Raw genomic sequence first — 15,621 nt, forward strand, 5'->3', positions numbered from 1 at the left:
TCAGTAATATATAATTTATGTAAATAAAAATTTCTTATTGGTATAAAAGTAGAAAATAAGAGAAATGCTTTTGTTCAGAAAGATAACGGTTTAAGTAATGAATCGGAATAGAATGTATTTTGGTCGCTTTCATCATAAAAACAAGATTTCTAATTATTTATAGGTATACATATATATCGTACATAAAAAACAATAAATTAATATAATAAACGATCTCTTTCAATTGCCATCACGTAAGTCGTTTATGTCTTATAATGTCATACCATTGTGACTCTGTTATTTAGCAGTTTTTCTCAGCTTAGTTTTATTGTAATAATTTTCTACAAATAGAATTTTATGTTCGCATTGTTCATAAAGTGTCGTGGTGTTTTTTTACATGATCTTCGAAAAAATCTGTTTATTGTACATTGCTTTTCTTGAAGTACTATACGAACTATATTTATTTTGATTTTTGCTTGGAAATTATTGGGAAATCTAAGTACTTGTGTGATTAAAAAAATAAATAAACTTCATCCTCAATCAAACTAATTCACCCGTTTGTAAAATTCACCAATGCACTTTACACGTATGAATAAATTTATAACCACGCTGTTTTTATGTATATAACCCGGTGCCAGACGTTGTACCAGCATTTTAATCATCATAGTGCAATTCGCATTCTTTGTTTGTACTCTGAACCATCATAGGTTTACATTTGTACATTTCCTCGTTAATAGCACACCTTTAACCAGTGCAAGCGAACAGCCACTTAATTGTACTAATTTTCTATAAACGTGGCCGTAACAAGAGCCACTATTTTCTCCTTTTATTTTTTAAATTCATTTTCTTTTCTCCGCTTATTAACTTGTGTCGCAATATAATTAATTTACGTGAGATTAAAACGCAAACGGAAATCTAAACTTCATAGTTTTGATACCAATAATAATATAAATATAAATAATATAAATAAAAAAATATTTCAACGAATAATAATACGCAACAAAATATGAAAATTGCACATTGTTCATATGAAATATATAACATATAGGTGTATAATTATATATACAATTATAAAGGAACACAGCTACTAATTAATTCGCAGAATTAAATAAATATAATAAATAGTAGACATAGAAAGCAATAAATTAATATCACAAACATCATACAAAAGAATTTAAATTAATGAATTCTATTAAAACGGACTTATAGTACAATTGTGCTCCGACTTTGACTCACTCTACGAATTAAATATATTCTCTTAAAATAAACTAATGTCACGCGGACGCAAAAAAATAACATTCTTTTCCTTCGGGGTTGTCAGAGTATTTGATTCTCTTCGCTAGTTTATAATATGTGTGTGCTTATGTATGCGTACCTCTCGCCTTAATTAGATTATTAACAAAAATTACTGACAAAAGTAAAGACACTTGGAATTTTAAACAATCATCATCAATATATGAAATATAAAATCTATAATCGCGCAAGAATTATGTGTTACATGAATACATTAGCGAATCGAATAATGAAGAAAATTAGAATTTTTCAATGATTCGAATTAGTAGTCGCATAATCGAAACTATCGCACAGCTTGATAGATCAGAATTAATCATAATTCGATCACTATTGTGTGAAACAATGTTTCTGGCACATATACGTAGATTACATTTAATATCTCAACATTTTTACTTTTTCTTCGCTGATTTTCGCTTATGATAATTTTCTTTTTCTCAACTAAATTTTACGGTAAATATGATATTATTTTTAGATTTAGTGTTCACAACAATGTGGGAGCAAAAGGAACATATATGTACACATTCTCAAAATCCCGAGATAATTGATCGGGTTAAACATAGACTCTCAGCTTTTATGAACTGAGAACGCATATAATGCGCAATGCAATCGCACAATAGCTTGTTATCTTTTTTTATTAATACAGTTATTATTATTAGTAATTATTGAAATGGGAAGCGAAAAATAGTTCACCGTTATTGAAAACCAAACGGAACCTTAGCCGTCGTAATTAAATACTTGACTCTAATCGTATCATTTTCAAATTTGCATGCATTAACAATCTACTTAGATGTAAGCCTGAATGTAGGTACGTAGACTATATTAAATGCCACTCTGTGCCGATTTCGTACTAGACTCATCCTTTAAATTCCACCATTCATGCTAAAATATATCATAAATTTAATTTCCTTTGTATACTTTAATTTAAAAAACCGTACTTTGTTGATTCTAAACAAAATTTTTAATCATCATCATAGTTTCTATATCATAGTTTGTATAAATAATCACTTACTTTGTTTAATATGTTACAACATAAAAAAAAATGAACAAACTTATTTAGAAAGAATTTCATTTCTCGAAAGAAAGTTACATGACAATAATAGAATAATTCCATCACTATTAAATGATAAATTTTTGAACCAATACAGTACTGAGTACTCAATCTCGTGTAATGCAATCACAATATGTAGCATCTGATGGGCTCGTTCTTTTAGAGATATCCATGACTATTCATAGGAGATTAATGGCATAAGGAGCACAAGAAGACACCGGTACAAGAAGAAGAAATCTAATCTACGTGCCTCACTTATTGGCATAAATAGCATGTTACGCATTAGTTAAATAGAAAATGAGATGCGCCATTGTATCCAACAGAAATCTCGTGCATGGAACTTCATTTTTCAGAGAAAATTCAAACATAGGCTGGCGAAAGGTTCAAAGTAAGTCGCGAAATGACATTGTTACGTATCGTAGCTCGTGTTGTTCTTGAACTCTTAATTATCTGTATCACCATAATGCGGCAGTCATGACAGACTACCATAGAGACGCCTCTCAATCTTTCCGCGGCCAATCGTTGTTCCGAGCTTTGACTAGTGAAACTGGAGAATGCCTTCAGTGATGGCACATTGGCTGGACTGCCAGTGCTTTTATAACTCCTGTATGATCAAATTTTGTTATGGAAAATAGCAAATTATAAAAAAAGGTATCTCTAATGTTAATATAAAGAGCAAACATTTTTAAAGTAAAAACCGCAAGTAAAAAGTAAACCTTTTATCTTGATTCTCTGTTTCGCGACGAGCATGGGAAGGCGGTGTGGAAGTCGGTGTAAGTATCAAAACAGGTGTAGTAGTAGGCGTAGATGAAGGTGTCACACTTTTCAATGATGAATCCTTGCGTCTAGAAGCCGGTGATGCCGGTGCAGATCCAGCTGCACCAGTGCCTCTTAGCCATGAACTTTTGCTAGTATCTGGTTCTGAAGATGATGGAGAAAGAAGAAGACCAGGGGATAATAAAACTACCGGAACGTGGGCGAAATGTTCTGTTGGAATTCGCATCTATAACAAGAATAATATTTTAATCGAAATTTATTAATTAAGACTAAATTGACAAAAATCTCGGTAACTTACTTTGGAATAACATTTTACACATACTGTCCTCTCACATAAGCGACAACGTTGCCCCCATGGTCCTAACAGTCCGAACCTAGTTTTTAGGCAGAGGAAACAAACGCGCCTCTTTTCTACATCTTCCTTTACGCGACCTTCTACGGGCAGAGACTCCAGTTCTGCTTTAGTTAATACACTACGAATATGCACAATCTCTTCTAGGGTTAAAGAAAGTCTTTCATCCAGGAACATGTCACCTAATGTAGGCTTCTATAAAAAAAATTTATTTGCTATTAAACAATTTACGTTCAGTAAAATTTTTAAAATGTATTTTATATAAACGACGGTTTCTTTATTCTTGAAACATATTGTTCCAATAATAGACTGATTTCTGTAACATAATACCTGTCCTTTATCATCTTGCCAGTCTTCATTTTGATCTTCTCTATCCTTTGTACCTTCGACAATGGTTTGCGATCGTCGTGGTTGTCTTGCTCTCGGTTGAGGACTCAAACTCGGACTAGGGTTTACGCTGATATTGGGACTCGGACCTTGACTTAACGACGACTCTGTTGCACCTGTACATTGAGTACGACTCTGTGGCCTTGAGTGAGGAAGAGACGTGGTACCAGTTAACGCTGTAAGTGCTATACTACGTCTTGCTGCGTGTTTTCGAGCCGACGCTCTTCTAGATGGACACTGTGTTGCGAGATCATATGCTAAAAGTAATTAAATTTGAATATATATATATATATATATATTTTCCAATATCTGGTTTCATTCATTATGAATTAAAACACATAATAATTACGATAATTACATTCAAGTTGCGCATCACAAAATCGATGATATTCATTTCTCGTCAAACGTAAACCACCAGTTTTTCGCCAAGGATTAGCAGAACTTGCTTCGTCGTCATCCCTTTGATCTTTATGCCTACTACGAGCATTACCCCTATCTACAAATGTGTAATCTTCTTTTAGTTGCCAGTAATTTGATCCTTCATCCTCTTCTTCAAATCTTGTTACTGCCAATTCATCGTTGTAATCTTCGTCATCATCTTCGTCTTCCGCATCGAGCTATTTTCAAAATATATACTAATTTAAGTAAAAAGAATTGGAAACGAAGATACAAGAAATGAAGAATTATAATCTACCTTTAAATCAAAATCTACAGGTATTACTTTTCTTTTATTTGTCGTAGAATTCGTGTTGTCCAAATCCCTTCGAGGAGGTTTTGGTACTGTAGGTGATTCACTATCCTTGATATCAGCGGTACTTTGGATTTGATCTAAAAAACGTCATTCATAGAGATGGACCCCAAAATATACATTAATCATTATTATCGGAAGAATAGTTGCGTGTATGTTGATGACCAATGAACATGACACGTGACCGTAAAATTGTACAAAAAAAATATGGTTAAATATTCACAAAGTTGTGGTACCTCAGTAAATCCTAAATACATACATAATTGCCTCCTGCGCGGACGCATAGGATTATAAATACACTCATTAAAATTACATAGAAATATTTATAAAATAGAAAAATATCTTAGATCTTTCAGTATCAGAAATAACTAATGCTCCTATAATTCAATAAAACTGAGATCAACGTTCATAATAAGCTCTGATCGCTACATTTCAAGTATTATGGTATTATGCAAGTTATTATACAAAACACAATCAGGCTAACAATCCGTGAAACTTGTTTTAAGTAACGGTTGCATCAATTGAAATATAGCTAAAATGAATTCATCGTCTGCAGCCCAAAAACAATTCTATATATGTTACCCGTTGTTATGTTACTGGCCGAAAAAAAGATGAATGGTATGATTACCTGCGACCGTAATGCGCCTTCTACGCGACTTACGATTCCTGTTTCCCGGAACCCTAATTTCTGGCTTGCCGATTCTCTGCCTCGGCTGCGGAACCGGTGGTACGTTCGTTCTGTTCCGACTCGCGGTAGTCGGTACGTTGGTCGTAACCGAGCCAACTGTAGTCGTGACCGCAGCATTTGTCTGATTCTCTGTCTGCAACCATTGTGCCGCCACATCCTGCGCGGGTTCCTGTTCCTGCTCCGGTTGCGACGGTGGAACTTCACCCAGGACTATCATGCGGGACTCACCGCCTACGATCGGTAATATTATTCCTCTTTTCTATATTTACTCTTTTCTTCTGCTAATATATACAGTATGTCCGGTTTAATCTTCCTCATTCTGGCCTGTCTCACGTATGGCAATCAGTGCTTTAATGTTTCAACATAAACAATGATCCAAACAATCCCACATCAAACAAAGTATCATGCTTTGAATTCTAGAATATTAGCGTGGAATACTACATTCCTCCATGTTTTCCTTCATTTTTGTCTACTATTTCTAACAACTGATGCTCTCTTTTTATTTATACTTTCTAATAGTCTTTTAATATAGAAAGGCCAAGATTATTTAGTTGCAGGTCTAAATTTGTTTAAAGTGGAGATTATATTGTTAAAATTATACTTTTCTCTATCTTTACTTATTTTTCCCCAGTACAGGATTGAAAGGAATACAGAATTAAACGAAGTATTCACTCCAGAAGAATTATTAACGATTTTAAACGTGTTTTGCATGTTAAACAGTTTAGTAATAAAATGGCTGTGCATATTTAAACCGAACATACTGCGTGTCAACATAATTCTTTACAATGGCTCTACTTGCGACGATCGCGACGTCCAACCGGAAGTTACTAGTTCTGTTGATTCTTCAACAATCTTTTGCCTCGACTTGACGATCTCACAGCCTGTGAATCAAGACGTTCGTCAATTTGAAACGTTCCAATTAAGATCTCATAAATCCATTGTTTCTCTTCGTTCGATAAACAATCAGAAATATTGGATTACCAGCGTCCAAGCTGTTCTTCTTGTTCATCTGTTCGTTTTATCCATCCTGTCAAATCCTTGGCCCACCGTGATGCTTGCAGATCCACTGGTAGGGACTGTACATCAAGCACACGTGCTCGTTAGTGTGCCTATCCTCCTTTGCACTTGACTTACTCGTACACGTTTAGACGCAACCCGATTGAATTTCACGCTCGAGCTGCACCTTTTACTTTTTCCCCGGAAACGCGCGAACGAGACGGAACAAGAAACAAGTAAATGCGGATGAAGAGAGGAAACCAATGAGCGAGGCCAACAGTACGAATGAGCGACACGCGAGAAATCAAGCAAAGATTTAGCGGTCGCGTTGTACGATGACGTTTCGGGCGACGTCAGCTCTCGCCCCCTTGTGTGCTTTCGGTTATTGATCGCACGAACGGTCTGGGGCTTGCGATGCTTTAAGCCGACCTACCGTCGCGAATCATGATTCATACAGATCGACCCTTCTCTATTGCGATAAAAAATATTCGTCACGATCCGTACCACCCTCAACGGACAATGACTAAACACGAAAATTATTATCTGTTGACCAAAACCGTTACACTGGTCTCTTTATTGCAAAGTAACCAATGTGTTTAATTTAGAGAATATTTAATAGTATATATATCGAAATATCAAAGTATCGTTGGGATACGAGCATTAAATGATTATCATTATTGTTTGTATTATTATTATTATTGGAAAAATGTGAAGACACAGATACCACTGTACTAGTCGCACTGCGTTGGAGTTGTCGAATTCTACTCTCAAGAAGTGGGATACGAACATTAAATGATTATCATTATTGTTGCTATTATTATGATTATTATTATTGGAAAAAAATGAAGACACAGATACCACTGCCCTGGCCGCACTGCGGTGCAATTGTTAAATCCTATCCCGCAAGAGTATGTTAAGGCTGAGAGATGTGCGACCCTGTATGGGCACTGCGCTCGCGCTCATCCCCTCGCGCATGTGTATTCTCGGTTGAATATATTTCTATAAAAATGCAATCGCACGTGTGCAACGCGTGGCTGTGTATGCACACCATGTTGGTCCATAAAATTCCAAGTATACGGATGCAACGGTATTGATGCAACTCGGTTAAAATGTTTCTGCCTATGATCGATATAAAAGCATAGTTCTCTTTATGCATGCTTCTACAGGAATACGAAAGTTGTTTACTTCAAAAACTACATATTATTATCTATTTTCTATACGAGGAATGAAGTTAAAAATTTTGTTTAGAAATTGAAAGAAGACACAGAATAAAATATAGCTCACATATGTATTGTGGTTCTTAGTTTTAATCATCATTCTAGGCAGAAGAAATATATCACCACACATTTTGAAATTTTCGCTCATTTTATAGTTCAGCGAAGATTTATTGAGGTACCACAAAAACCAATAACCAGTACGATTGATTGATGTATAATGTCGCAATTATTGGTGTACGAAATATGAACTGAATGCGTTGGTTTCATGAATTTATTATATAATTGTACACGAACAGAGAAAATATATTTTATAAAGCAGTATGACATGCACAAAGTTATCGTTGTGTATGTAAATATGAAATACAACTTACCACTCTGAAGAGATATTCTTTCGGTCTTAGGAACGTATCTATTGCGCGACGACCTTAAATTTGGCGGCTTCTTTATACTCTCCATAAGTAATTCCCGGAGAGTCCATTCCTTTTGCAAGGGTGGCAGCTGTCTTTCAGATGCCTGTATAAAATTATATCTCTAAAATCTAGTAAAACTTTAAAAAACTGCAATTTTTACCATTCTTATATCGGAATCTCATTAATGAAGCCTGAATAAAGCATCGTTTTTGATAGCATGTTACCTTTTTTAAAGGCGGTCTACTCCGAATAAATTCAAGAATGACAGCATGCGCGTCTTTTCGCAAATGTGGCGTCGGGGATGGTGTCTTCCTTAAACGATACCTCCTTTTTCGTATGTCGTCCATCAAAATTTCATACGGAGTTAATTCAAACTCAGCTCCCTTTCCACGTCCACGTGTAGTATTCTTTGAACCCAAATTAGCTTCCACTTTTTTTAGCTTTACACCTTTTCTTAATTCCTGGATAACTTGCACCCAAAATCTTGCCTATTAAAATAGTTATTTTAATTCTTCCGATCTCGTAAATGCAATTGAAGCTTTAAAAAGAGAACATACATATGTATTAGATGAACATTTTTTCTAAATTTTACTAAGTATCCTTTTGTTGTTTTTACTTATAAATATATTATATGTTACCAATGCTACTTATATAACACAGAGTATTCAAAAAGCCATTAAATACTTGAATTTGTAAAATAGACTAGAAACATTAAAATTGACTAACTTTTGAAATATTTTGCATAGATAAATTTGAAATCAAATAAGCACATGCATTTAAAATATAATAACTGATACTATTGTTCTAACTATATAGAAAACAATACTTGATAATAGTGAGACTAATCATGCTGCATGCTCGATAATTAAGTATATAAAATCGCTCTAACATATCGCTTTCACATGCGCAAGTATTATTAACAATCACGTACTTGTATAGCCCTCCAAATCCTAATGTCAGTCTATAACGATAGAGAGTCAAGTCAATAAATCTCAAATATCTTATCTCTGCAAAGTGACAAATAACTTTATGCGACACAGCAATGTCAACTGTTCTATTTTACGCGAATTATAGCACGTACTTATGCGTGGTTTTACACAACACAATTTAAATGCGACTATTTCATTATTTTATTATATTTTTAAATTTACTCATTCTTATTAAGGAAATATCAAGAAATATCGAACGAACTTGATATACGATATACATAGATATTATTAACAAGATGTTTCTGTATTACAGTACAACAAAAATATTTTTAGAGACTACGTGAACACGTTTAATTCACGTGAAATTTTAACACGTAATATTCGTATCTGTGGTCTCGAAACACTCTATCTCAATTTCGTAAAACAAGAAACAATGCTACATTTACATAAGCTCGCAACATGAATCATATAATATATTTTTCGTGGTTGATCTATTGTGAAATCTTACCCAATCGATAAAATCTAACGTATCAAGGTTTTGAACAGACATCGAGGTTTGCTTATTGCCATCAGTAACAGATTCCCTTTGACTAGCATGTACTTTATCAGCCGCTACTGTATCCAAAAAGTGCGACAGTTCCAAAGCCTCTGCTACCAATGCTCGTATTACAGCCTTATAATGAATTTCAGCAGATTCCATAGAAGTTTGCATATGCCTGGTACATAACTATATATACATTTGTTTATATATTTTCATAAAGTTTATTATACAAATTTCGAATTTTTGTTTAAATTATCTTCATATCATATGTATTATTTGCATATATGTAGTATCTTAATGGGTCTTAGAGGAAAGGACAAGTAATGATGTTTTGATTTAATAAATGATATTTGAAGCAACGAAATGATTACAATGCTGTTGTACGTCCTATTCTCACAGGCGACTTTCGACTTCCCAATTCATACTCTGCACACTCTGCACACTCTTGGCATCCGTTCACTCCGGCATCTCAACTAACTCTCACCCTAACGTCTCTTTACCTTTTTCCGTTTTTCGGAACAGGTATCCCGAAAACGCCCGTGGTTAAGGTCACGCAGCCTTTTCACGAAAACTGTCCACTTAAAAGACCCAACGATACATTGATGATGAACGGTACTTTGTTTACAGTTCGGCCGATACCTTAGGCCTTTTGGCCCCGATACTACATATATGTGATAAAGTAAATAAAAAATATATTTGTTTATTTTACTTACTTGCATTACATTTTTTAATGAATACACCGATGATCTTTCCTCGTACATATCGTTACTTTTTTGCGATGAAAATTCATCTACATCGGCATCACTGGAGTCACGTTCAATACCTTCATCGTCCGTTTCCTGCGGACGTTCTTCCGTTTCTCCTTCAATTTCTGTGCAACAAGAAAAATAATTAATTTTACATGATTCCTGTGTATGTTTTTACTGAATTTTACTTTTTATAAATTAATTGTACCTTGATCGGCACTTGTCATTAATGTTATAAGGGCTTCTAAATCCGGTGATAAAGGCCTTTCTTCTTGTTCATCTAGGCCGAAATCAAGCGTTTTGAATATCATCATGCCCAGTGAGAACATTGCCTGCAAAAAATGAAAATATATTTTTATTTTATATACATTATATATATTTTATATTAACGAAATAATATAAAATATCATAGCTTTTTCATTAAAAAATAATATTTAAAATTGCTTACCTTTTTCTCGGATACGCGTGGTTTTTCCGATTCTGTAACAAACACATCGGGAAATAGATAAAAAAAAAAAATGGACTACAAAATTATAAAATGCTTTGTACATGATCAGAAACGATGATTAATTATTTCCAAACGAAGTTCAATAACTTTCGATCGTCTCTTTTTGTGCGATCACGTATATTAATAGTCTTATCTAGAAAACTGCTCACAGACACAATTAATTAGTATTGCTAATCAGCCTACAAGCTTACGATACAAACACCCTGAGTTATTTGTAAATTTTGCACTTGATTTACAAACGAATATTAGAAATTATGTAACACTTGAAATATTTTAAGTTACAAGCGTTTGTAAACGTATACTATATAATTTACTATACAATTACTTACCCTCTACTGGTGTATTATAATACATACTAAAATATTATATTACATTAACATAACTAATATCTATAGGTACATATTGTACTTAAATACATTACTATACACATAACTGTACAAAAGAATGCTATATGTATAACAAAAGATTATATACTACATACCATAATATATACATATATCATATTATAATTTATAGCACATGGCTATATAATAATTGTATGATACTTATACTATAAATCGTAAAATATGCCAACTATACAATAATTATACATAGACATATAGTGCGACGACTATATTGCAACTACATTCGGCAATACAGTGAACCTTGGTGCAACCCTTTCCTACGATGTGGTCGTACAATAATCAGTAGAACCACGATTATTAGGCAATAATTATCATATTATAATTGACGTGTGTAATATATATATTATACAACTATATATTATATTATATATATATTAAACGACATATTGTATGAAGAATTACTATATAATGCATTCCATTACTATATAATGCATGTTCACTATAATTTTTATCGATTTGAATTAATTTACATATATATATATATGTATGTATATATATCGTATCTTCATTCTATATCTTTTCTGTTACTGATTATAAAACAATACATCGATAAGATAATCCACGATAAAAGATAGTTAAGTGTTTCTTTGAAGAAACCAAAAGATTATATCAGCTCACCGATTAGATCGCCAAGCCAAACATCGCCATCCTTGTGAAGGACGATCTGTGATAACTCCGAAAGTTCGTAGAAATTGTTTTCTGACAAACGAGACAAACTCTTGGCGGTTTGATAACACAAGGCCCATGCTTGCTCTTGGCTGATCGGTCCATTGAAAGACAGTAGAATATCTTTAAGGTTTAGTCGACCGTTCGCGTCGAGTTTGCACCTCGACCTTTTCATCGATGTCTCCTCTTCTTTATTCTCGTTCGCTTTTTTCTCGTTATCGGAAACATCGAGACCGTCCTCACACGACGTGGAAATCCCTTTGTGCGTCGTCATTTTTCTGTAATTTCACCAAAGAATCTCCCGTTAAATATGCTTATATAATTTTACAATTCAAAAAAGGAGGAAAGCGATTCGGATACGCGATCAAAGTTCATCCACGAGTTTAAGATTTAAACCTAGATCCATTGCGTTAGTAGATAATCGTTTTATCACTTGTGTTAATTTGATGTAAATACTCGGCTTTTCTTTATGATAATAATAAATATGAGCACTTGTTATTAACATAACAATCAGATAATAGCAGTATACACTATTGTTACATAGTGGACATTTAAATACCATGTACTCGAATACTATATTCACACGACTGTATGAGCGCTAAGTTCGAATTATCGTTGTTTTACACGATATACATATTAATAATTTTGATAAGAACAGCATAAAACAATGATGTTAATCATAAAGTTACTTAAAGATTAAGGATATGTTCAAGGATAAAATCATTGAAAAAATTAGTGAGAATCATAACATATATATGTATGTAAAGTTCAAATATAAATAAAAAATTTTAATTATACGTAAAATATATATTATATATTAATTATTAAGTGTAATATTAAGTATAAATTAAAAGATATATATTTCATCTAAAATTTATATATGTTATACATTAATAATTAAATAATGCGGCACTTACAACACAAAATTCAACTACAGAAGAATTACGCATTGATATTTTATTACTATCTTTTCAGTCCAAATATACATAAAATTATTTTTGTTAGAATACTTTCTTCGTCTTTTTTAGTCAAATTAAATATTAATTGTTTATAAGTACATAGTTCCACAATCTTTCGAATCAATTAAAACTCACTTTAATCACAACCATGGACCCGACTCGAATACGTTCTTCAAATTATGTGAGAACAAAACTGATTAAATATCTTTCTGTTCTTAAGAGCTATATAGAAGCAGATAAACATTTACGACCAGTTGTCATCACGCATGCAGTGACGACATACTTGTGAAGCTATAATGTACTGTGAACACAGTGCAGTGCGACATCTTTGTAACACTACGATTTGCAAGGATTATATTTTTAATGATAGGAGCGTGCGATTTTATTATTAGATATATTGAATAATATTAGATAACAAATATTAGAAAAATATTTATCAAATAATAGAACGTTAGTACAAATATTTCTCTTAATTTAATACTGAAAAGAATCAAAGAGAAACATGGAAAATTCGTTAAAGGAACAGATTAATATTTTTCACTGAGATAATATTGAATATATATATCCAAGAAATTTTGAATCGTAGCTGAAATATTCATCTGCATCTGTTTTATTCGCCAAATATACATACGTACATATGTAGTATAATCTTACTGTGTATTATTTTTAGTGATCTTTACAAAACTTATTCAAAAAATATCAATAAGCAAAATATTAAATGCTCTAGAAGTTTGTAAAAGAAGTTTGTACTTGAGGAAATTGATTGCCGAAAATATTCGTGATGTAATAGATGGTAAAAAGTATAATTGTAGTTAGATTTTTCTTAGCTTCCGCTACGAATTTTCCGAACAACATAAGACGTATGGAAATGCTTATATGATCACGTATCGCGATATACTGATGTAAAATCGCAACATATACGTCGTATTGTCCAAATTAATGAAATATTCTTATAAGTGTATTTCGATTTTCAGATGTTTCTTTCGTTAGAACTTAGAATGTTCGCGTAAATCGCCCATTGTAACTACAGCATAGCTTAATGATTCTCAATATGCAATATCGCAATATGCATCGCATACGCCCATTTTACTGATCAAAATCATTGCGCAACATTTCCGTGAAAAATTCATCCTTGACAAATTGAATTAAAAAATGACATTGACATGAATAATTCTAGATAATAGTTCGATCTAATCTTCTTTTTTCTTGACCTTATTTTTAAACTCTTCAATACATATGTATAAACTTGATATGTACTTAATTGCCAATTGATTTTCGTATCATTTAAGATTACATTACCGAACCGTTTCAATAAATTTTACACACAGATGTGTATATAGTACTTTCAGATTACTAGTTACAAATTACATGCGATCCACTCGTGCATTACTGTATATACAAGTTTAAGACTAAATGCATAAAAAAAACTTCATGTATACTTCTGCTTTTTCTTAGAATATGCTATTTTTATATCAAATAATTTCTTAAGAGAACGAAGAAATCTTTATCAATATATTATTATTTATCAATATATAAATTTCTGTGGCAAACTAGGAATTGATAATTTTGACTACTCTAGTAGTCCTAGTATTAATCAATATTTTACATACAAACACGATCGATAAAAGAAAAGTTCTGCGAAATAATTTAGTTAAATGAACTATTTATATTTATGCTACATATGTTTAAAATATTATGTATACAAAATATCGCAAAAATTGTTTATGTATTTGATAAAATGATTTATATGGCTTTACTAATACTTCAAAGTATTAGTTTGTTTCCTTAATTTTAAGTTGAGATATCACCACAAAAGATTTGTTTTATTTTAAAGACCAATAAAGTCAAACCATTAAATGTAATTAAATATTTTATTATTATTTAATATCAAACGAATGGTAACTTTTTGCATTGATATTATTGCGGAACGATAATATTAAAATAAGATTCACATGAAATGAAATTTCACCCATGATAGTATATATTAAGGATAAAAACAATTAACAAATAGAGCAATTATTGACTATTTTTAATGAAGTTACAGAAGGATATAAATAATGGAATTGAACACCTATCTATAGTATCCTTTGTCAAAGTTTTAAATCTTCCTATAACTAATTTATATTCCTAATAAAGTTCGCATTGCAGTATCACCTTGTAAATTGTAAATTGTAAATCACGAGTATCATTCATCAATACCTACATATTTTGGAATGTATAAGTGACAGAATATATACAAATCCACAGTATGTAAGATATATGTTATTACGCGAAATACGTATTATGAACAAATTGAATAATAATAAGGATCATTGAAAAATGTTAATAGTGAAATGTAATACGTACTTTTGATTATTTAGGTGGTTGACATGCAAGTTATGACGCAAGACAGGTTTCGAGATTTTTCACTAGAGCTATCACTATTCTATTCATCACTGGCATGAAGCTTTTTGCATCACTTTTTCTATTAGGTAAAAAGATTGTTTTACGCACAAACAACCTTTCACATTGAACTTTCCTCTTGTGACTTTTAACATCGGTCATATTAATTTTCCTGGAGTATATTGACAATCGAAACTCGACATGATATTTTGTTTATACAGGTATGATATTTCCTCGATTTATCGTTGCAACAAAACGTTTCCTTCAACATTATGGGATTAAATGAAACATTCAATGTATATATATGCGTATCCTTTGTTCGATACTACTATAAGTTATAAGAATACCGGCAATATGTAGGTTTTTATATGTTGCGGAATTTTCAGCTTGTCAGAGTCTCGTCATATAGTACACTTTCAGTGAATTTAATTACAATAAAAAGAAATTGACTTGAAAGTCATTATAATATTTAAGCTAGTGATCACTGGTGGTTAATATTGCAATACAGACTGAAACGTAACGTGACTGAAACTACTGAATCGCTACCATCCAATCCATAACCTGTACTTTTACTATATCTATATCTATGTG

At 32.3% G+C, this 15,621-nt stretch overlaps 1 protein-coding gene across 7 annotated transcripts; it reads right to left on the reverse strand.

The window, feature by feature from the left end:
* Positions 1–89: 89 nt before the first annotated feature.
* LOC126920833 (protein spire) lies at positions 90–15,586 on the reverse strand. 7 transcript variants are annotated; one of them, XM_050731633.1, is made up of 16 exons: positions 15,378–15,586; positions 15,149–15,292; positions 11,642–11,967; positions 10,560–10,591; positions 10,320–10,443; positions 10,079–10,236; positions 9,333–9,551; positions 8,827–8,856; positions 8,120–8,383; positions 7,857–7,998; positions 4,531–4,664; positions 4,195–4,453; positions 3,780–4,093; positions 3,396–3,644; positions 3,037–3,323; positions 90–2,924 (listed from the first exon to the last, which is right to left on the reverse strand). In XM_050731633.1, the coding sequence occupies exons 2-16, from the start codon at positions 15,190–15,192 to the stop codon at positions 2,681–2,683; spliced, it is 2,826 nt and encodes a 941-aa protein (XP_050587590.1). In that variant the 5' UTR covers positions 15,193–15,292; positions 15,378–15,586; the 3' UTR covers positions 90–2,680. The 7 variants fall into 7 exon arrangements, with proteins under 7 accessions (XP_050587590.1, XP_050587589.1, XP_050587593.1 ...); XM_050731632.1 differs by having other exon boundaries at positions 15,142–15,292; XM_050731636.1 differs by having other exon boundaries at positions 14,995–15,586.
* Between the last annotated feature and the right edge of the window lie 35 nt (positions 15,587–15,621).

This window comes from Bombus affinis, chromosome 10, assembly GCF_024516045.1.
Source record: "Bombus affinis isolate iyBomAffi1 chromosome 10, iyBomAffi1.2, whole genome shotgun sequence".
In the NCBI taxonomy this organism is placed as follows: domain Eukaryota; kingdom Metazoa; phylum Arthropoda; class Insecta; order Hymenoptera; family Apidae; genus Bombus; species Bombus affinis.